At 43.2% G+C, this 24655-nt stretch overlaps 1 protein-coding gene across 1 annotated transcript in view; it reads left to right on the forward strand.

Annotated features, from left to right (window-relative positions):
- Positions 1 to 24655, forward strand: part of slc16a4 (solute carrier family 16 member 4) — an 81825-nt gene that overhangs the window by 21069 nt on the left and 36101 nt on the right. Inside the window, exons 3-7 of the mRNA XM_055891215.1 lie at positions 14184 to 14328; positions 14607 to 14739; positions 15619 to 15762; positions 16306 to 16467; positions 16643 to 17332. Coding sequence (XP_055747190.1) covers positions 14184 to 14328; positions 14607 to 14739; positions 15619 to 15762; positions 16306 to 16467; positions 16643 to 17332 — 1274 coding nt within the window. The remainder of the gene's footprint in view (positions 1 to 14183; positions 14329 to 14606; positions 14740 to 15618; positions 15763 to 16305; positions 16468 to 16642; positions 17333 to 24655) is intronic.

Here is a 24655-nt window from a genome sequence, read left to right on the forward strand (position 1 = left end):
GCCGAAAAGTTGGTCTTAATTATCCCAATAAGGATATTTGGTTTGCTGCTCTGTGCATACATCAAAACATATCATCAAGCATAGACAAGGACATTTACAGACAATGAACACAGATAGAAAAAGTGCAGTTCATGAGTGATTCAGTGATAATCAGTACACTATATACACTATACACATCAGAACACTATATACACTATACACATCAGTACACTATATACACTATACACATCAGTACACTATATACACTATACACATCAGTACACTATATACACTATACACATCAGTACACTATATACACTATACACATCAGTACACTATATACATCAGTACACTATATACACTATACACATCAGTACACTATATACACTATACACATCAGTACACTATATACACTATACACATCAGTACACTATATACACTATACACATCAGAACACTATATACACTATACACATCAGTACACTATACACACTATACACATCAGTACACTATATACACTATACACATCAGTACACTATATACACTATACACATCAGTACACTATATACACTATACACATCAGTACACTATATACACTATACACATCAGAACACTATATACACTATACACATCAGTACACTATACACACTATACACATCAGTACACTATATACACTATACACATCAGTACACTATATACACTATACACATCAGTACACTATATACACTATACACATCAGTACACTATATACACTATACACATCAGTACACTATATACACTATACACATCAGTACACTATATACACTATACACATCAGTACACTATATACACTATACACATCAGTACACTATATACATCAGTACATTATATACACTATACACATCACTACACTATATAGATTAGTACATTATATACCCGACATCAGTACACTATATACACTATACACATCAGTACACTATACACATCAGTACATTATATAGACTATACACATCAGTACACTATACACATCAGTACACTATTTACACTATACACATTAGTACACTATATACACTATACACATCAGTACACTATATACACTATACACGTTAGTACACTATATACACGTCAGTACACTATATACACTATACATGCTATACACATCAGTACACTATACACACTATACACATCAGTACACAATACACATCAATACACAATACAGATCTGTACACAATACACATCAGTACACTATACACATCAGTACACTATACACATCTGTACACTATATACACTATACACATCAGTACACTATACACACTATACACATCCGTACACTATATATACTATACAATATATACTATACACATCAGTACACTATACACACTATAGACATCAGTACACTATACACACTATAGACATCAGTACACTACACACATCAGTACACTATATACACTATACACATTAGTACACTATACACATCAGTATACAGTATACACTATAGTATACTATAAACACTACACACATCGGTACACAATACACATCATTACACTATGCAAATCAGTACACTATATACACTATACACTAGAGGTTGATCGATTATGATGTTTCGATACCGATTATTGGAGGCCAAAAAAAAGCCGATACTGATTAATCGGACGATTTTTATATATATATTTGTGATAATGACAATTACAACAATACTGAATGAACAATGAACACTTTTATTTTAACTTAATATAATACATCAATAAAATCAATTTAGTCTCAAATAAATAATGAAACATGTTCAATTTGGTTTAAATAACGGTTTAAATGGTTTAAATAAAAACAAAGTGTTGGAGAAGAAAGTAAAAGTGCAACATGTGCCATGTAAAAAAGCTAATGTTTAGGTTCCTTGCTCAGAACATGAGAAGATATGAAAGCTGGTGGTTCCTTTTAACATGAGTCTTCGATATTCCCAGCTAAGAAGTTTTAGGTTCTAGTTATTATAGGAATTATAGGACTATTTATCTCTATACCATTTGTATTTCATATACCTTTGACTATTGGATGTTCTAGTAGGTACTTTAGTATTCCCAGCCTAATCTCGGGAGTTGATAGGCTTGAAGTCATAAACAGCATTGCGAAGAGCTGCTGGCAAATGCAGTAAAGTGCTGGTTGAATGAATGCTTACGGGTCTGCTGCTGCCTACCACCGCTCAGTCAGACTGCTTTATCAAATCATAGACTTAATTATAATAAAATAACACACAGAAATACGAGCCTTAGGTCATTAATATGGTCAAAATCCGGAAACTATCATTTCGAACAAACAAAACGTTTATTCTTTCAGTGAAGTAAGGAACCGTTCCGTATTTTATCTAACGAGTGGCATCCATAAGTCTAAATATTGCTGTTACATTGCACAACCTTCAATGTTATGTCATAATTACGTTAAATTCTGGCAAATTAGTTCACAACGAGCCAGGCAACCCAAACTGTTGCATATACCCTGACTCTGCGTGCAATGAACGCAAGAGAAGTGACACAATTTTCCTATATTGCCTGCTAACATGAATTTCTTTCAACTAAATATGCAGGTTTAAAAATATATACTTTTATGTATTGATCTTAAGAACGGCATTGATGTTTATGGTTAGGTACATTCGTGCAACGATTGTGCTTTTTTCGCAAATGAACTTTTGTTAAATCATCCCCCATTTGGCTAAGTTGGCTGTCTTTGTTAGGAAGAAATGGTCTTCACACAGTTCGCAACGAGCCAGGGGGCCCAAACTGCTGCATATACCCTGACTCTGTTGCACAGAACGCAAGAGAAGTGACACAATTTCCCTAGTTAAAAGAAATTCATGTTAGCAGGCAATATTAACTAAATATACAGGTTTAAAAATATATACTTGTGTATTGATTTTAAGAAAGGCGTTGATGTTTATGGTTAGGTACATTGGTGCAACGACAGTGCTTTTTTCACGAATGCGCTTGTTAAATCACCCGTTTGGCGAAGTAGGCTGTGAATCAATGATAAATTAACAGGCACCGCATCGATTATATGCAACGCAGGACAAGCTAGATAAACTAGTAATATCATCAACCTTGTGTAGTTAACTAGTGATAATGTTAAGATTGATTGTTTTTTATAAGATGCGTTTAATGCTAGCTAGCACCTTACCTTGGCTCCTTGCTGCACTCACATAACAGGTAGTCAGCCTGCCACGCAGTCTCCTCGTGGAGTGCAATGTAATCGGCCATGATCGGTGTCCAAAAATGCAGATTGTAATGTACCGATTGTTATGAAAACTTGAAATCGACCCTAATTAATCGACCATTCCGATTAATCGGTCGACCTCTACTACACACATTAGTACACTATATACACTATACACTATACCTATACTATACCTATGTTGGTCCCGTGTGGCTCAGTTGGTAGAGCATGGCGCTTGCAACGCCAGGGTTGTGGGTTCAATTCCCACGGGGGGCCAGTACAAAAAAGTATGAATGTATGTACTTGTAAGTCGCTCTGGATAAGAGCATCTGCTAAATGATTTAAATGTTAAATGTAATACCCATCAGTACACTATACACATCAGTACACTATATACACTATACCCATCAGTACACTATACACATCAGTACACTATATACACTATACACATCAGTACACTATATACACTATACACATCAGTACACTATACCCGTCAGTACACTATACACATCTGTACACTATATACACTATACCCATCAGTACACTATACACATCAGTACACTATATACACTATACACATCAGTACACTATACCCGTCAGTACACTATACACATCTGTACACTATATACATCAGTACACTATATACACTATACACATAAGTAAGTTATATACACTTTACACGTACCTCACGTTACCTCCTCATGCCATTTGCACACACTGTATATAGACTTTCTTTTTTTTCTATTGTGTTATTGACTGTACGCTTGATTATTCCATGTGTAACTCTGTGTTGTTGTTTGTGTCGCACTGCTTTGCTTTATCTTGGCCAGGTCGCAGTTGTAAATGAGAACTTGTTCTCAACTAGCCTACCTGGTTAAATAAAGGTGAAATAAAATAAAATAAATAAAAAACATCAGTACACTATACCCATCAGTACACTATACACATCAGTACACTATATACACTATACACATCAGTACACTATACACACTATACACATCAGTACACTATATACACTATACACATCAGTACACTATACACACTATACACATCAGTACACTATACACACTATACACATCAGTACACTATATACACTATACACATCAGTACACTATACACACTATACACATCAGTACACTATATACACTATACACATCAGTACACTATATACACTATACACATCAGTACACTATACACACTATACACATCAGTACACTATATACACTATACACATCAGTACACTATATACACTATACACATCAGTACACTATATACACTATACACATCAGTACACTATATACACTATACACATCAGTACACTATATACACTATACACATCAGCACACTATATACACTATACACATCAGTACACTATATACACTATACACATCAGTACACTATATACACTATACACATAAGTAAGTTATATACACTATACACATAAGTTATATACACTTCTGTACACTATACACACTATATACACTATACCCAATAGTACAATATATACACTATACACATCAGTACACTATACACATTAGTACACTATACACATCAGTACACTATATACAGTATAAACATCACTACACTGTCAACTACAATAGATAGACAGAGGTCGTGCACCTTTCCACTGAGACTCACGTCCAACTCTCACTGAATTTCTTCACAGATTAACAGATAATCCCCTCTAACTCAACTCTTGACCTGGAAGCCAGTTCCACTCCGTGTTTTCATTGTTCCCCTCTAATCAGGGACTGATTTAGACCTGGGACACCAAGTGTGTGCAAATTCATTATTAGGTAAAACAGAAAACCAGCCCCCTCTGGAACTCGCTGGGTAATATTTGAATAACCCTGAGATAAACCATTCGTCTTTAGCACGATCTTTACCCTGCAGTCAATGTATTTAGATCCTGTTGTCGTTTATGGCCTTGTATGTCTGGCTGTCCGTTCGTCTACCTTTTGTGGAATATATTTCAGTGTTGCACGATGCAAAGTATCATCCGAGGACAGCAAAGGAATTGTGGTGAGTCATAGGGGTGGGGGCAAACACTTGGGAAACTGCCCGAAAATGCACATGTTTTCCAGTATACCTCCTGGCCAAAAGGATTCTGGAGTTCCTGTACATTCCCTTGTGATTCCGGGACTCTTCCAACTGGGGTTTTACACCCTAGTCTGTCAGCACTCAACACTTATCAGTGTACTGATTTGAATGTCCCTCTTTGACCTCTGTCCTTAGTCCTTTGCTGTATCAGCAATCAATGTAGTATGGAATATGTTGCAACGTGTTGGTGGTTGTATGAGAGGATATATCTTTTACTTGAAAGACATGCAGACTCAGCACTTACAGAGAGAATTGTTTATTGATGATAAAGGGATCTGCAGGCAATGTCTAACAGAGATGTCTAACAAAAAAAAATAAGCATGTGTAGCTACCAGTCAATGTAGTTGCTGGGAACTAGGATAGACTGGCAGTATTCTTGGAAACGGTGTTTGTTCTTCAAATACTTTCAAATCAAATCAAATTGTATTTGTCACATGCGCCGAATACAACAGGTACATGCTGACTTACAAGCCCTTAACCAACAATGCAGTTTTAAGATATATAACAAAAATAAAAAATTAAATATAAGTAACAAATAAGTAGTTAAATAACAATAGTGAGGCTATATACAGGGGGTACCGGTAGAGAGTCAATGTGGAGGCTATATACAGGGGGTACCTGTCACGCCCTGACCGTAGATTGCTTTGTATGTTTCTATTTTTAGTTTGGTCAGGGTGTGATGTGGGTGGGTATTCTATGTTGTAGGTCTAGGTTTTCTATTTCTATGTGTTTGGCCTGGTATGGTTCTCAATCAGAGGCAGCTGTCTATCCTTGTCTCTGATTGAGAGCCATAGTTAGGTAGCCTGTTTTCCCACTTTTGGGTGTGGGTGGTTATTTTCTGGTTAGTGTTGTTGCACCTGTCAGAACTGTTCGTTGGTCGTTTTGTTGTTTTTGTTCGTGTATTCATCTTGATTAAAAGTATTTATGGATACGTACCACGCTGCACTTTGGTCCTCTTCTCTTTCTCCAAACGACAATCGTGACAGTACCGGTACAGAGTCAATGTGCGGGGCACCGGTTAGTCGAGGTAATTGAAGTAATATGTACATGTAGGTAGATTTATTAAAGTGACTCTGCATAGATAATAACAGAGTAGCAGCAGTGTAAAAGAGTGTGGGGGGAGGCAATGCAAATAGTCTGGGTATCCATTTGATTAGATGTTAAGGAGTCTTATAGCTTGGGGGTAGAATCTGTTTAGAAGCCTCTTTGACCTAGACGTGGCGCTCCAGTACCGCTTGCCATGCGGTAGCAGAGAGAACAGTCTATGACTAGGGTAGCTGGAGTTTGACAATTTTTAGGGCCTTTCTCTGACACCGCCTGGTGTAGATGTCCTGGATGGCAGGAGGCTTGGCCCTAGTGATGTACTGGGCCGTACGTAGTGCCTGTAGTGCTTTTTGGGTTCGTTTACAGAGTTTCACCAACACAAAACATTGGCCATGTTCCAGTTGATGTTTAATATAACCCGACTGCGCAGTCAATGACGTGGCACAGAACCATTGGTTGATCTAATGCAACATCTGCAATGTAGTCGGCCTGGAACCAGTACCTTCCAAGTCTGTTTCCATGTGAAGGCGTTTTTACACGGAAAAAATAAATAAACGCAACATGTAAAGTGTTTGGTCCCATGTTTCATGAGCTGAAATAAAATATCCCATACACACAAAAAGCTTATTTCTCTCAAATGTAGTGCACAAATTTGTTTTACATCCCTGTTAGTGAGCACAATCCATCCACCTGACAGATGTGACGTATCAAGAAGCTGATCAAACAGCATGATCAATACACAGGTGCACCTTATGCTGGGAACAATAAAAGGCCACTCTAAAATGTGCAGTTTTGTCACACAACACAATGCCTCAGATGTCTCAAGTTTTTGAGGGAGCGTGCAATTGGTATGCTGACTGCAGGAATCTCCACCAAAGCTGTTGCAAGAGAACTGAATGTCCATTCCTACAGTACATCCAAGCGGCCTCACAATCACAGACCACGTGTAACCACTCCAGCCCAGGACCTCCAAATCCGGCTTCTTCCCCTTTAGGATTGTCTGAGACCAGCCACCCGGACAGCTGATGAAACTGAGTTTGCACAACCGAAGAATTTCTGCACATAATGTCAGAAACTGTCTCGGGGAAGCTCATCTGCGTGCTGGTTGTCTTCACAAGGTTCTTGACCTGACTGCAGTTTGGCGTCGTAACCGATATCAAATCAAATGAAATGTTATTGGTTACATACACATGGTTAGCAGATGTTATTGCGAGTGTAGCGAAATGCTTGTGCTTCTAGTTCCGACAGTGCAGTAATATCTAACAAGTAATCTAACAATTCAACAACAACTACCTAATGCACACAAATCTAAGTAAAGGGATGGAATAAGAATATGTACATGTAAATATATGGATGAGCGATGACCGAGCGGCATAGGCAAGATGCAATAGATGGTATAAAATACAGCATATACGTATGGGATGAGTACAGCAAGATGTGTAAACATTATTAAATTATTAAATTAATTTAAATGATTTCAAGTCTGTATGTAGGCAGCAGTCTCTCTGTGTTAGTGACGGCTGTTTAACAGTCTGATGGCCTTGAGATAGAAGTGATTTTTCAGTCTCTCAGTCCCAGCATTGATGCACCTGTACTGACCTCACCTTTTGGATGGTAGCGGGGTGAACAGGCAATGGCTCAGGTGGTTGTTGTCCTTGATGATTTTTTTGGCCTTCCTGTGACATCGGGTGGTATAGGTGGCCTGGAGGGGAGGTAGTTGGCCCCCAGTGATGCGTTGTGCAGACCGCACTACCCTCTGGAGAGCCCTGCGGTTGTGGGCGGTGCAGTTGCCGTACCAGGCGGTGATACAGCCTGACAGGGCGCTCTCAATTGCGCATCTATAAAAGTTTGTGAGGGTTTTAGGTGACAAGCCAAATTTCTTTAGCCTCCTGAGGTTGAAGAGGCGCTTTTGCGCCTTCTTCACCACACTGTCTGTGTGGGTGGACCATTTCAGTTTGTCCGTGATGTGTACGCCAAGGAACTTAAAACTTTCCACCTTCTCCACTGCTGTCCAGTCGATGTGGATGGGGGGTGCTCCCTCTGCTGTTTCCTGAAGTCCACGATAATCTCCTTTGTTTTGTTGACGTTGAGTGAGAGGTTGTTTTCTTGACACGACACTCCGAGTGCCCTCACCTCCTCCCTATAGGCTGTCTCGTTGTTGTTGGTGATAAAGCCTACTACTGTTGTGTCATCTGCAAACTTGATGATTGAGTTGGAGACGTGCATGGCCACGCAGTCATGGGTGAACAGGGAGAACAGGAGACGGCTGAGCACGCATCCTTGTAGGGCCCCAGTGTTGAGGATCAGCGGGTTGGAGATGTTGTTTCCTACCTTCACCACCTCGGGGCAGCTCGTCAGGAAGTCCAGGACCCAGTTGCACAGGGCGGGGTTGAGATCCAGGGCCTTAAGCTTAATGATGAGCTTGGAGGGTACTATGGTGTTGAATGCTGAGCTGTAGTCAATGAACAGCATTCTTACATAGGTATTCCTCTTGTCCAGATGGGATAGGGCAGTGTGCAGTGTGATGGTGATTGCATCCGTGGGCAAATGCTCACCTTCGATGGCCACTGGCACACTGGAAAAGTGTGCTCTTCACGGATGCATCCCAGTTTCAAGGCAGACAGTGTGTATGGTGTCGTGTGGGTAAGTGGTTTGCTGACGTCAACGTTGTGAACAGAGTGCCCCATGGTGGCGGTGGGGTTGTGGTATGGGCAGGCATAAGCTACGGACAATGAACACAATTGCATTTTGAATTCAAAAAGATACCGTGATGAGATCCTGAGGCCCATTGTTGTGCCATTCATCCGCCACCATCACCTCATGTTTCAGCATGGTAATGCACTGCCCCATGTCACAAGGATCTGTACACAATTCCTGTAAGCTGAAAATGTCCCAGTTCTTCCATGGCCTGCAAATTCACCAGACATGTCACCCATTGAGCATGTTTGGGATGCTCTGGATCGACGTGTGCGACAGCGTGTTCTGGTTTCTGCCAATATCCAGCAACTTCGCACAGCCAGTGAAGAGGAGTGGGACAACATTCCACAGGCCGCAATCAATATCCGATCAACTCCATGGAAAGGAGATGTGTCGCGCAGTATGAGGCAAATGGTGGTCACACCAGATAGACTGGTTTTCTGATCCACACCCCTACTTTTTTTTAAGGTGTTTAAGATACATGTCTGTATATGGCATCCCGGGTGGCGCAGTGGTCTAGGGCACTGCATCGCAGTGCTAGCTGCGCCACCAGAGTCTCTGGGTTTGCGCCCAGGCTGGGCTGGGTTTGAGCCCAGGCTCTGTCGCAGCCGGCCGCAACGGGGAGGTCCGTGGGGCGACGCACAATTGGCATAGCGTCGTCTGGGTTAGGGAGGGTTTGGCCGGTAGGGCTATCCTTGTCTCAGTATGTTAAATGTAATAAAATGTATGCACTCTACTGTAAGTCGCTCTGGATAAGAGCGTCTGCTAAATGACTAAAATGTAAAATGTAAATGTATTCGCAGTCATGTGAAATCAATAGATTAGGCCTCAATGAATTTATTTCAATTGACTGATTTCCTTATATGAACTCTAATTCAGTAATATCAGTGTAGTATACACGTCAAAAGTCCCAATGCAAAGTTAAACCGTAAAGTTTTTTTTTTGCGGGGTGTGACGTAATATGGTCGACCTGGCAAGCCAGCCTATTCCCAATCATTTAAACACCAACTGAAAAAACTTCAAATGTATAGCTAGAAATTTTACCAAATCATTTGCATTTAGGATTATTGCTTTCAATGACATTTTCTGCCAACTTACAAGCAAGAACTTTACGAATGTATTGTTACGAATCAACTTACAAGGTTGCTAGCCAACTAGCCTGCTAACGTTACCTTAGCACAACATGAGTCAGCCAGTTTCTATCAACATCTAGCTTACAGCAACATTAAAGTAAACTTATTTTTTTTAAATGCATAACGCCATCTAACCAGTTATAAAAGTATGTTAGTTATATGCAGTTATCTTAGCCAGCAAGCTAGCCAGCCATCCAGCCAATGTTAGTTATTTAGCCATTAAGCTTGCCAGCCATCTAACATGAGCTATTTAGCTAGCTATTAGCCTAGCCAGCCTAGCCAACCACCATGGTTATGGTCGGTAAGCCAGAGCCAAACAGCTGGAGACCAGCTAGAACACAACTAACACAACATAGCTAAAACATAACCGCAGATCAAAAGCAAAGAGAGAGCAGAGACTTACAGATTGATGGCTGGGACTCATCTGATAGTAAAACTTTTACAAGAGCACAGGCTGAGTTAGCTACCGAAGCGAGGGGAAGGCGGGCACCACACCGGGCGAGGGGAGAGTCAGGGAAATACAATAGCTATATAGCGCAAAAAATCTAAAATGGATACACAACATGATCAAAAGTATGTGGACACCTGCTCGTCGAACATCTCATTCCAAAATCATAGGCATTAATATGGAGTTGGTCCCCCCTTTGCTGCTATAACAACTTCCACTCTTCTGGGAAGGCTTTCCAATAGATGTTGAAACATTGTTGCGGGGACTTGCTTCCATTCAGCCACAAGCATTAGTGAGGTTGGGCACTGATGTTGGGCGATTAGGCCTGGCTTACAGTCGGCGTTCCAATTCATCTTGAAGGTGTTCGATGGGGTTGAGGTCAGGGTTCTGTGCAGACCAGTCAAGTTCTTCCACACCGATCTCGACAAATCATTTCTGTTTGGACTTTGCTTAGTGCACAGGGGCATTGTAATACTGAAACAGGAAGGGCCTTCCCCAAACTGTTGCCACAAAGTTGGAACCACAGAATCATCTAGAATATCAGTATGCTGTAGCGTTAAGATTTCCCTTCACTGGAACTAAGGGGCCCGAACCATGAAAAACAGCCCCAGACCGTTATTCTTCCTCCATCACTTTACAGTTGGCACTATGCATTCAGGTAGGCAGTGCTCTCCTGGCATCCGCCAAACCCAGATTTGTCCGTTGGACTGCCAGATGGTGAAGTGTGATTCATCACTCCACTGCTCCAGAGTCCAATGTCGTCGAGCTTTATACCACTCCAGCCGACGCTTGGCATTGCGCATGGTGATCTTAGGCTTGTGTGCGGCTGGTCGGCCATAGAAACCCATTTCATGAAGCTCCTGGCTAACAGTTCTTGTGCTGACGTTGCTTCCAGAGGCAGTTTGGAACGCGGTAGTGAGTGTTGCAACTGAGGACAGATGATTTTTATGCGCTATGCGCTTCAGCACTCAGCGGTCCTGTTCTGTGAGCTGGTGTGGCCTGAAGTATAACATATGAATACGGTTTACTTTGACAGTGTTGCCATGTTACGGTTTACCCTGACAGTGTTGCCATGTTACGGTTTACTTTGACAGTGTTGTCATGTTACGGTTTACTTTGACAGTGTTGCCATGTTACGGTTTACTTTGACAGTGTTGTCATGTTACGGTTTACTTTGACAGTGTTGCCATGTTACGGTTTACTTTGACAGTGTTGCCATGTTACGGTTTACTTTGACAGTGTTGCCATGTTACGGTTTACTTTGACAGTGTTGCCATGTTACGGTTTACTTTGACAGTGTTGCACATGTTACGGTTTACCCTGACAGTGTTGCCATGTTACGGTTTACTTTGACAGTGTTGCCATGTTACGGTTTACCCTGACAGTGTTGCCATGTTACGGTTTACCCTGACAGTGTTGTCATGTTACGGTTTACTTTGACAGTGTTGCCATGTTACGGTTTACTTTGACAGTGTTGCCATGTTACGGTTTACTTTGACAGTGTTGCCATGTTACGGTTTACTTTGACAGTGTTGCCATGTTACGGTTTACTTTGACAGTGTTGCACATGTTACGGTTTACCCTGACAGTGTTGTCATGTTACGGTTTACTTTGACAGTGTTGCCATGTTACGGTTTACCCTGACAGTGTTACCATGTTACGGTTTACCCTGACAGTGTTGTCATGTTACGGTTTACTTTGACAGTGTTGCCATGTTACGGTTTACTTTGACAGTGATGCCATGTTCCGGTTTACCCTGACAGTGTTGCCATGTTACGGTTTACCCTGACAGTGTTGCCATGTTACGGTTTACCTTGACAGTGTTGCCATGTTACGGTTTACTTTGACAGTGTTGCCATGTTACGGTTTACCCTGACAGTGTTGCCATGTTACGGTTTACTTTGACAGTGATGCCATGTTACGGTTTACCCTGACAGTGTTACCATGTTACGGTTTACCCTGACAGTGTTGCCATGTTACGGTTTACTTTGACAGTGATGCCATGTTACGGTTTACCCTGACAGTGTTACCATGTTACGGTTTACCCTGACAGTGTTGCCATGTTACGGTTTACCCTGACAGTGTTGCCATGTTACGGTTTACCCTGACAGTGTTGCCATGTTACGGTTTACCCTGACAGTGTTGCCATGTTACGGTTTACTTTGACAGTGTTGCCATGTTACGGTTTACTTTGACAGTGTTGCCATGTTACGGTTTACTTTGACAGTGTTGCCATGTTACGGTTTACTTTGACAGTGTTGCCATGTTACGGTTTACTTTGACAGTGTTGCCATGTTACGGTTTACTTTGACAGTGTTGCCATGTTACGGTTTACCCTGACAGTGTTGCCATGTTACGGTTTACCCTGACAGTATTGCCATGTTACGGTTTACCCTGACAGTATTGCCATGTTACGGTTTACCCTGACAGTGTTGCCATGTTATGGTTTACCCTGACAGTGTTGCCATGTTACGGTTTACTTTGACAGTGTTGCCATGTTACATTTTACTGTGACAGTGTTGCCATGTTACGGTTTAGTTTGACAGTGTTGCCATGTTACGGTTTACTTTGACAGGTTTGCCATGTTACGGTTTAGTTTGACAGGTTTGCCATGTTACGGTTTACCTTGACAGTGTTGCCATGTTACGGTTTACTCTGACAGTGTTGCCATGTTCCGGTTTACCTTGACAGTGTTGCCATGTTACGGTTTACTCTGACAGTGTTGCGTAACATGTGCACAGCCAATCTGTAAATAGCACACCCAACTACCTTATCCCATATTGTTATTTATCTTCTTTCTCTTTTGCACCCCAGTATCTCTACTTGCGCATCATCATCTGCACATCTAACACTTCAGTGTTAATGCTAAATTGTATTTATTTTGCCTCTATGGCCTATTTATTGCCTTACATCCCTACTCTTCTGCATTTTCACACACTGTACATAGATTTTTCTATTGTGTTACTGACTGTACGTTTGTTTATGTGTAACTCTGTGTTGTTGTTTTTGTCGCACTGCTTTGCTTTATCTTGGCCAGGTCGCAGTTGTAAATGAGAACTTGTTCTCAACGCCTACCTGGTTAAAGGGGAAATAAAAAATATAAAAAAACATGTTACAGTTTACTTTGAAAGTATTACATATGGATATGATGTACTTTGAAAGTATTACATATGAATATGAAAGTATTACATGTGGATATGGTGTACTTTGAAAGTATTACATATGAATATGAAAGTATTACATGTGGATATGGTGTACTTTGAAAGTATTACATATGCATATGAAAGTATTACATGTGGATATGGTGTACTTTGAAAGTATTACATATGGATATGAAAGTATTACATGTGGATATGGTGTACTTTGAAAGTATTACATATGGATATGATAGTATTACATATGGATATGAAAGTATTACATATGGATATGATAGTATTACATATGGATATGAAAGTATTACATATGGATATGAAAGTATTACATGTGGATATGGTGTACTTTGAAAGTGTTGCATATGGATATGAAAGTATTACATGTGGATATGAAACTATTACATATAGATATGGTGTACTTTGAAAGTGTTGCATTGTTGTGGTTTGTTTGCAGCGAGCCCAAGGCTGCCAAGGTTAACCTGTTCAGGAGAAGTAATACCTGTATGAAGACTGAGGATGAGAAGAAAGAGAAAGAGATCCAATATGAAGACCCCCCGGATGGTGGCTGGGGCTGGATGGTCGTACTTCACTGCTTCCTGGTACGCCGCCTTCTTTCCTCATCTTTGGGTGTTTTTGGGAGGTTTATGTTTATCTATTAGACACATTTCTAGCATTTCTTGAAATAATTGTTGATATGTTATGTAAATACACAGGGTTGTGGTCAATTTGGAAAGTAAACCAAATTCCAATTCCAGCATTGAAGTGAATTAGAATTGTAGTGTACTGTACTCACATGTTGGTGTGTGTGTGTGTGTTTGTGCCTGCGCGCGTCTGTCTGCCTGCCAATCTGTGTTCCTCCATCTGTTTATGCCTCCAGGTGAATGTGCTGGTGATGGGGACCCTAAAAAGCTTTGGGATCTTCTTCGTGGCGTTCCAGGACGAGTTCGGAGGGTCAGCAGAGAGTATCAGCTGGATCGGCTCCATCATGTCTAGCCTGCGGCTCTCAGGAGGTCAGAGTTCACATGACAGGAAAACATTCAGACTACTACTGTATGTGTGTGTGTGTGTGTGTGTGTGTGGGGAAGTCATATTTGTTTGTGTGCGTGTGTGTGTGTGTGTGTGTGTGTCTCTCTCAAGGTCAGAGTTCACATGAAACCAAAGTCTGACGACATCACTCGTCCCTCTGGGTCTGGGGTCTGGGTCTGGGGTCTGGGGTCTGGTCTGGGGATCTGGGGTCTGGTCTGGGGGTCTGGGTCTGGTCTGGGGGTCTGGGTCTGGGTCTGGGGTCTGGTCTGGGGTCTGGGTCTGGGGTCTGGTCTGGGGGTCTGGGTCTGGGGGTCTGGGGTCTGGGTCTGGGGGTCTGGGGTCTGGTCTGGGGGTCTGGGGTCTGGGTCTGGGGTCTGGGGGTCTGGGTCTGGTCTGGGGATCTGGTCTGGGGTCTGGGTCTGGGGGTCTGGGTCTGGTCTGGGGATCTGGTCTGGGGTCTGGGTCTGGGGGTCTGGGTCTGGTCTGGGGATCTGGTCTGGGGTCTGGTCTGGGGGTCTGGGGTCTGGGTCTGGGGTCTGGGGGTCTGGGTCTGGTTTGGGGATCTGGTCTGGGGTCTGGGTCTGGGGGTCTGGGTCTGGTCTGGGTCTGGGGTCTGGGTCTTGTCTGGGTCTGGTCTGGGGGTCTGGTCTGGGGTCTGGGTCTGGGGGTCTGGGTCTGGTCTGGGTCTGGTCTGGGGGTCTGGTCTGGGGTATGGGTCTTGTGTTGCATCGCCTTAAACACTGACAACATCTGACACCTGTATTTCTAACTAAGAACTTATTGGATGGATGGATGGATGGATGGATGGATGAACAAATTATGGGACACATTTTCAAGTTTATCTGTTTGTTTGTCCTGTGTAGGTCCCCTGGCCTCTGTAGCTTGTGCGAAGCTGGGTAACAGAGTGACCTCTATAGCCGGGTCTGTGCTGGTCAGTGTTGGCTTCCTCATGAGTATCTTTGCCACCAGTGTGGTATTCCTCTATATCAGCATGGGCCTGATTGTAGGTAAGCTAACAAGTTAAAAGCTCAAACAGTTAAGAGGTTAAAGTGCAGCCGTTAGCCGTACCACAAAGCAAAGTAAGCCTGGGTCCTAATTCTTAATAGCATACTTGCAATTATTTGTCTTGAGATATTTGATATACTAGAACTGAGGTTTTTTTCTGTCTAGCGTTTGTATTTTGGTGACAAATCACAGGTTTCTAATGAAGAATTCTGAATCATAAGTATATGATTAAGCAATAAGGCCTGGGGGGGGGGGGTGTGATATATGGCCAATATACCACGGCTAAGGGCTGTTCTTAGGCAGGACCCAACGCGAAGTGTCTGGACACAGCCCTTAGCCGTGGTATGTTGGCCATATAATCACAAACCCCCAAGGTGCCTTATTGCTATTATAAACTGTTTACCACCGTAATTAGAGCAGTAAAAATAAATGTTTTGTCATACCCGTGATATATAGTCTGATATACCACGGCTTTCAGCCAATCAGCATTCAGGGCTCGAACCACCCAGTTTATGATCATAAACATATCATGTATCCCCTCTCAGGCCTTGGTTTTGCCCTCCTGTACCAAGCCACCTCAGTTGTCACGGCAACATATTTCCGTAAGAGGTTAGCGACGGCATATTCCATCGGAAGGTCTGGGATGGGCTTGACCTTCGCCCTCGCCCCCTTCACTCAGCTGCTGCTGGAAAAGTACGCCTGGCAAGGTACTGACACACAGACACACACACTATGTCTGTTGGGGTGTGGGAAGTATTTAATGATTCATTATTTAATGATGTGAATATTATGCATATTTCTGTGTCTGTCACACGTCTAGTGTATGATTTTTATAGATTGACCCTGTAAAGAGCCTGTAGCACGCGTTTGTTCTTTCCACAGGAGCTCTGCTGATCCTGGGAGGCCTGATGTTGAACCTGGTGGCCTCTGGGATGCTGCTAAGACCCATTCACGTGAAGCCTGCACCACCCCCTTCCTCATCCTCATCTTCATCCATCCAAAAAAGCCCTCTGATAGTTTCAGAGAAGGACCGCCCTCATAATGGATGCTGCCTTAACGGATCCACGCCGTTAACCAATGGCATCGCCAAATCAGACTCTTCCCGTTCCATTCCTCCACCCCTCTACTGGGACGCTGAGACCCAAGAGAATGCCACGACCCGTGGGCTGGGTCAGAGCAACCACAGCCCCCCACCTCCACCAAACCCTGAACTGATCAAACGTGTCCAGAACAGGCAGGTGAATGGGAACGTTCAGGAGCAGTCCCCCACGACTCCACTCACAGACACCTCCAGTCCGGTGGAACAGAACGGTACCATTAGCATAAACGGTTCTGCTGTGGTTGGGTTCTCCTCGCCGAACAGCACCACCACCGTGGACGACCCCATCCCACCGTTCGTGAAAGACCGAGTCCTGGACTTCTCCCTGTTAAAGAACCCCTTCTTCTGCATATATACCTGGTCCCTGGTGTTTAGCCAGCTGGCTTACTTCATCCCCTACTTCCACCTGTCTGCCCGGGCAAGGAACCTGGGCATCGACGCCATGGACGCTTCCTTCATCATCTCTGTGGCAGGTTAGTTTCACCTGGTCAAATGTATAAATCAACCAACAGGCAGAATCTTGTGTAACACTTGTATTTTGAGAGTCCCACATAGGTGTTGAGTTTTAGTAGATGAGACATGAATATTGTATTTTATTTGAACCAGACCCTCATTTGTCAATAAAATACACTGCTCAAAAAAATAAAGGGAACACTTAAACAACACAATGTAACTCCAAGTCAATCACACTTCTGTGAAATCAAACTGTCCACTTAGGACGCAACACTGATTGACAATAAATTTCACATGCTGTTGTGCAAATGGAATAGACAACAGGTGGAAATTATAGGCAATTAGCAAGACACCCCCAATAAAGGAGTGGTTCTGCAGGTGGTGACCACAGACCACTTCTCAGTTCCTATGCTTCCTGGCTGATGTTTTGGTCACTTTTGAATGCTGGCGGTGCTTTCACTCTAGTGGTAGCATGAGACGGAGTCTACAACCCACACAAGTGGCTCAGGTAGTGCAGCTCATCCAGGATGGCACATCAATGCGAGCTGTGGCAAGAAGGTTTTCTGTGTCTGTCAGCGTAGTGTCCAGAGCATGGAGGCGCTACCAGGAGACAGGCCAGTACATCAGGAGACGTGGAGGAGGCCGTAGGAGGGCAGCAACCCAGCAGCAGGACCGCTACCTCCGCTTTTGTGCAAGGAGGATCAGGAGGAGCACTGCCAGAGCCCTGCAAAATGACCTCCAGCAGGCCACAAATGTGCATCTGTCTGCTCAAACGGTCAGAAACAGACTCCATGAGGGTGGTATGAGGGCCCGACGTCCACAGGTGGGGGTTGTACTTACAGCCCAATACCGTGCAGGACGTTTGGCATTTGCCAGAGAACACCAAGATTGAAAAATTCACTACTGGCGCCCTGTGCTCTTCACAGATGAAAGCAGGTTCACACTGAGCACGTGACAGACGTGACAGAGTCTGGAGACGCCGTGGAGAACGTTCTGCTGCCTGCAACATCTTCCAGCATGACCGGTTTGGCGGTGGGTCAGTCATGGTGTGGGGTGGCATTTCTTTTGGGGGCCGCACAGCCCTCCATGTGCTCGCCAGAGGTAGCCTGACTGCCATTAGGTACCGAGATGAGATCCTCAGACCCCTTGTGAGACCATATGCTGGTGCGGTTGGCCCTGGGTTCCTCCTAATGCAAGACAATGCTAGACCTCATGTGGCTGGAGTGTGTCAGCAGTTCCTGCAAGAGGAAGGTATTGATGCTATGGACTGGCCCGCCCGTTCCCCAGACCTGAATCCTATTGAGCACATCTGGGATATCATGTCTCGCTCCATCCACCAAAGCCACGTTGCACCACAGACTGTCCAGTAGTTGGCGGATGCTTTAGTCAAGGTCTGGGAGGAGATCCCTCAGGAGACCATCCTCCATCAGGAGCATGCCCAGGCGTTGTAGGGAGGTCATACAGGCACGTGGAGGCCACACACACTACTGAGCCTCATTTTGACTTATTTTAAGGACATTACATCAAAGTTGGATCAGCCTGTAGTGTGGTTTTCCACTTTAATTTTGAGTGTGACTCCAAATCCAGACCTCCATGGGTTGATAAATTTGATTTCTATTGATAATTTTTGTGTGATATTATGGTCAGCACATTCAACTATGTAAAGAAAAAACTATTTAATAAGAATATTTCATTCATTCAGATCTAGGATGTGTTATTTTAGTGTTCCCTTTATTTTTTTGAGCAGTGTATATAAATCCAAATGAACACCATCAAGCAATCAATTGACAATCAGTCTGGAAAGCTACACTCTTAGAAAAAAGGTTCGGTTGTCCCCTTAGGAGAACCCTTTTTGTTTCCCTCTGTCTAAATGGTTCTACCTGGAACCAAAAGGGTTTTACTTGGAACCACCAAAAAGGGTTATTCAAATGCTTCTCCTAGGGCGACAGCCAAAGAACCCTTTTAAGTTATAGTTAACTCCTTTTTTTCAAAGAGTGCAGTAATAGAATCATGCAGTAATAGAATCATCCAGTAATAGAATCATGCAGTAATAGAATCATGCAGTAATAGAATCATGCAGTAATAGAATCATGCAGTAATAGAATCATGCAGTAATAGAATCATGCAGTAATAGAATCATGCAGTAATAGAATCATGCAGTAATAGAATCATGCACTAATAGAATCATGCAGTAATAGAATCATGCAGTAATAGAATCATGCAGTAATAGAATCATGCAGTAATAGAATCATGCAGTAATAGAATCATGCAGTAATAGAATCATGCACTAATAGAATCATGCAGTAATAGAATCATGCACTAATAGAATCATGCAGTAATAGAATCATGCAGTAATAGAATCATGCAGTAATAGAATCATGCAGTAATAGAATCATGCAGTAATAGAATCATGCAGTAATAGAATCATGCAGTAATAGAATCATGCAGTAATAGAATCATGCAGTAATAGAATCATGCAGTAATAGAATCATGGGGGTTCGACTATTCCTCTGTTGAATGTAACCTGCTGTAGCTTAACATGCATTGTTTTCAGTCTACTTAGTCAGAGGTAGAACCAGGCAACTTACTTTTCTTTGCAGTGCCGTGGTAGGACAGATTTTGTTTTAGAAGTGATGAAAAAAAGTCCTATTTTAGCCTTAGCTAGGGTATGAATTATGTATGAGTTATGTAGCAGCTCAGACACTGCAGTAGTCTTACAGCTCAGACTCAGACCCTGCAGTAGTTTTACAGCTCAGACTCAGACCCTGCAGTAGTTTTACAGCTCAGACTCAGACCCTGCAGTAGTTTTACAGCTCAGACTCAGACCCTGCAGTAGTTTTACAGCTCAGACTCAGACCCTGCAGTAGTTTTACAGCTCAGACTCAGACCCTGCAGTAGTTTTACAGCTCAGACTCAGACCCTGCAGTAGTTTTACAGCTCAGACTCAGACCCTGCAGTAGTTTTACAGCTCAGACTCAGACCCTGCAGTAGTTTTACAGCTCAGACTCAGACCCTAGCTGCAGTGGTGTTACGTAACACATGCCCTTATATAAAACCTGAACTTTGGCCCAGTGGCCTGAGTCGTGGGGTTCAGCTCAGTAGTATTCCCATTGATGAGGCTGAGGCCACTCTGTATGAAAACCAGGCATGCATCCCAAACAGCACCCTACTCCCTATATACGGCCCTGGTAAAAACTAGTGCACTAAATAGGTAATAGTGTACCATTTAGGGAGCATTCCAATAATAACATATCTCTCGGCCAGCCCAGACCGTCCACTGAGTTGTGGCGTGGTGAACGTGGTACTGAGTGGTGGAGTGGTGAATGTGGTACTGAGTGGTGAATGTGGTACTGAGTGGTGAATGTGGTACTGAGTGGTGAATGTGGTACTGAGTGGTGAATGTGGTACTGAGTGGTGAATTGGTGAATGCGGTACTGAGTTATGGAGTGGTGAATGTGGTACTGAGTTAGGTAGTGGTGAATGTGGTACTGAGTGGTAGTGTGGTGAATGTGGTACTGAGTGGTGGAGTGGTGAATGTGGTGGATTGGTGAATGCGGTACTGAGTTATGGAGTGGTGAATGTGGTACTGAGTGGTGGAGTGGTGAATGTGGTACTGAGTGGTGGAGTGGTGAATGCGGTACTGAGTGGTGGAGTGGTGAATGCGGTACTGAGTGGTGGAGTGGTGAATGTGGTACTGAGTGGTGGAGTGGTGAATGTGGTACTGAGTTATGGAGTGGTGAATGTGGTACTGAGTGGTGGAGTGGTGAATGTGGTACTGAGTTATGGAGTGGTGAATGTGGTACTGAGTGGTGGAGTGGTGAATGCGGTACTGAGTTATGGAGTGGTGAATGTGGTACTGAGTGGTGGAGTGGTGAATGTGGTACTGAGTGGTGGAGTGGTGAATGTGGTGGATTGGTGAATGCGGTACTGAGTTATGGAGTGGTGAATGTGGTACTGAGTTGTGGAGTGGTGAATGTGGTACTGAGTTGTGGAGTGGTGAATGTGGTACTGAGTGGTGGATTGGTGAATGTGGTACTGAGTTGTGGAGTGGTGAATGTGGTACTGAGTGGTGGAGTGGTGAATGTGGTACTGAGTGGTGGAGTGGTGAATGTGGTACTGAGTGGTGGAGTGGTGAATGTGGTACTGAGTTATGGAGTGGTGAATGTGGTACTGAGTTATGGAGTGGTGAATGTGGTACTGAGTTATGGAGTGGTGAATGTGGTACTGAGTTATGGAGTGGTGAATGTGGTACTGAGTTATGGAGTGGTGAATGTGGTACTGAGTGGTGGAGTGGTGAATGTGGTACTGAGTGGTGGAGTGGTGAATGCGGTACTGAGTGGTGGAGTGGTGAATGTGGTACTGAGTGGTGGAGTGGTGAATGTGGTACTGAGTGGTGGAGTGGTGAATGCGGTACTGAGTGGTGGATGTGGTACAGCGTTATGGAGTGGTGAATGGGGTTGTCTGTAACTATTTATGGTTGTCAGTAACTAGTTCTGCCAAATGATTTCCAAGATAATGTCTGTTGCCACAGTCTGCTCCGTGTGTAGTAATGGAGGGAATGTAATGATAGGAGATGTGTAGTGTGTTGTGACAGACTGTCACGTCGAGTAGCTAGCTAGCTAGTGCACAAGCTTTGAGTTCTGGGTTCTGAGATCAGGAAGGGGAGTGTTAGGATGGGTGTTGGTACGTGTATTAATGTAGGTCTAACACAGACGTTTATGTACTGGGGTCCAGTAGAGTCAGTGAATGCCAGCCAGACAAAGCCAACAGTGGGTATGGATGTCTCTATTTTCATCTTGACCCCTGAGTACCCCTAAAAGAAAGCAGAGGGCTGACGATCCGGGTGCCGCAGAGATCATTAGTGGATGGCCGGTCCTCTGAGTTAACCCTGTCGGTCCTTAGATCACATCTAAAATTGGCTTTTCATTTCATCTGACTTTCATTTATCTGCACGTCCAGCCCTCATATTTAGCCTCACAATGAAGTGTTTTAACATTTTATTTTCAGGACAACCAGGACACAAAACAATTTGACATAAACAGTTGCATTGCATTCATGAGTTTTATTGACAAATGTTAATAAGAAAATAAGGTCCATATGAATTTATATGAATTCTTTAAGTACAGAACTTGTTTGCTCAGTGGGAAATACATTTCCAACTAGTCAGAGTCAAATGTGTGGAGTTTGTGACAGCAACTATGTGAGCTAATTACTTTATTATAGACACTATGTCCTGGGATTTCCTATGATCTTCTATGTAGTAGAACCCCTTACAGTATTATAGACACTATGTCCTGGGATTTCCTATGATCTTCTATGTAGTAGAACCCCTTACAGTATTACAGACACTATGACCTGGGATTTACTATGATCTTCTATGTAGAAGAACCCCGTACAGTATTATAGACACTATGACCTGGGATTTACTATGATCTTCTATGTAGAAGAACCCCTTACAGTATTATAGACACTGTGTCCTGGGATTTCCTATGATCTTCTATGTAGAAGAACCCCTTACAGTATTATAGATACTATGTCCTGGGATTTACTATGATCTTCTATGTAGTAGAACCTCTTACAGTATTATAGACACTATATCCTGGGATTTCCTATGATCTTCTAGGTAGAAGAACCCCTTACAGTATTATAGACACCATGTCCTGGGATTTACTATGATCTTCTATGTAGAAGAACCCCTTACAGTATTATAGACACTATGTGACTCTTGTGTAGCTTGTGAATGTGTTCATGAGTCTCAGCTTTTCATAGATACATTTTCATAGTTTTTGCTCAAACCATTCAGACTCGACAGAAGTTTTTGTGAAAATACCTGGCACCAGGCCCCTTCAGGATCCGCCCTTGTCTCAGAAACACAGCTCCAGCTCAGCCCCTGTTAATCACACAGACTAGTGGTTGGTATCTACGGATGCAGAAGTATATAATGGTACAACCCAGAAGTCTGTGGCTCAAACCCACGTTTAAAGGGGGTTACAAGTCCAAAACACGCAAGCGTTATGGTGAAACTCATTGGGATAAAGGGTTTAACACAGTGAGGTGGAGAACATTAGAGGATGGTCTATGCTCCTTTTGGAGTTACAGGGTTTTAATAAGTAGGTCTGTGATTAGGGGGGATGATGGCATTGGGGTATTCTCAGCACACATTTGTTCTGTCTCACATTCTGCTGTCATGTCATTCCCAGAGACAGAGAGAGACAGAGAGAGACAGCGAGAGACAGCGAGAGACTGCCAACCACTCCTGCCACAACAAACCCAACATATCCCCAATGTCTCCCAGCCTCCGCCCTCCCTCCCTCTCCTCCCCACATCAATTGAAAGAGGCCCTTTCAGCTAGCTGAGCTCAGACAGAGAGAAGGGCCACCATAGTCCAGACCATAGAAATTGAATTACCGGAACGCACATTCCCATTCCAGTCCATGTTCATTCATTCTATTATTTCTATTTCTATGCTCCAGACAAGGCCTCATGTCAGGCCATCGTCGCTGCTCCACTGGGGTTGCTAGGCAACGGCTTACTGAGTAAAAGTGGCTGCCGTGGCGACAGGAGGGCATCCCGATTATAATTTTTTTGTCCAATGTTGAAGTGGCTGGTTGATATTGTTCCCTCAGAATCGCTGAGGCGGAGATGTGTACAAATGGAGAGGCGAGATGAGCCAACAGAGCTTGTTTAGTAATGAGAAAGACTGGGGGAAACAGGAATGACTTACATGTGTTTTAAAACCCTGCCTTAACTGTGACCTCACTAGGGAAACCATGTGGTTTAAAACCCTGCTTTAACTGTGACCTCACTAGGGAAACCATGTGGTTTAAAACCCTGCCTTAACTGTGACCTCACTAGGGGAACCATGTGGTTTAAAACCCTGCTTTAACCTTGACCTCACTAGGGGAACCATGTGGTATAAAACCCTGCTTTAACTGTGACCTCACTAGGGAAACCATGTGGTTTAAAACCCTGCCTTAACTGTGACCTCACTAGGGGAACCATGTGGTTTAAAACCCTGCTTTAACCTTGACCTCACTAGGGGAACCATGTGGTATAAAACCCTGCTTTAACTGTGACCTCACTAGGGAAACCATGTGGTTTAAAACCCTGCTTTAACTGTGACCTCACTAGGGAAACCATGTGGTATAAAACCCTGCTTTAACTGTGACCTCACTAGGGGAACCATGTGGTTTAAAACCCTGCTTTAACTGTGACCTCACTAGGGGAACCATGTGGTTTAAAACCCTGCTTTAACCGTGACCTCACTAGGGGAACCATGTGGTATAAAACCCTGCTTTAACCGTGACCTCACTAGGGGAACCATGTGGTATAAAACCCTGCTT

The sequence above is a fragment of the Salvelinus fontinalis genome, chromosome 31 (assembly GCF_029448725.1).
Source record: "Salvelinus fontinalis isolate EN_2023a chromosome 31, ASM2944872v1, whole genome shotgun sequence".
In the NCBI taxonomy this organism is placed as follows: domain Eukaryota; kingdom Metazoa; phylum Chordata; class Actinopteri; order Salmoniformes; family Salmonidae; genus Salvelinus; species Salvelinus fontinalis.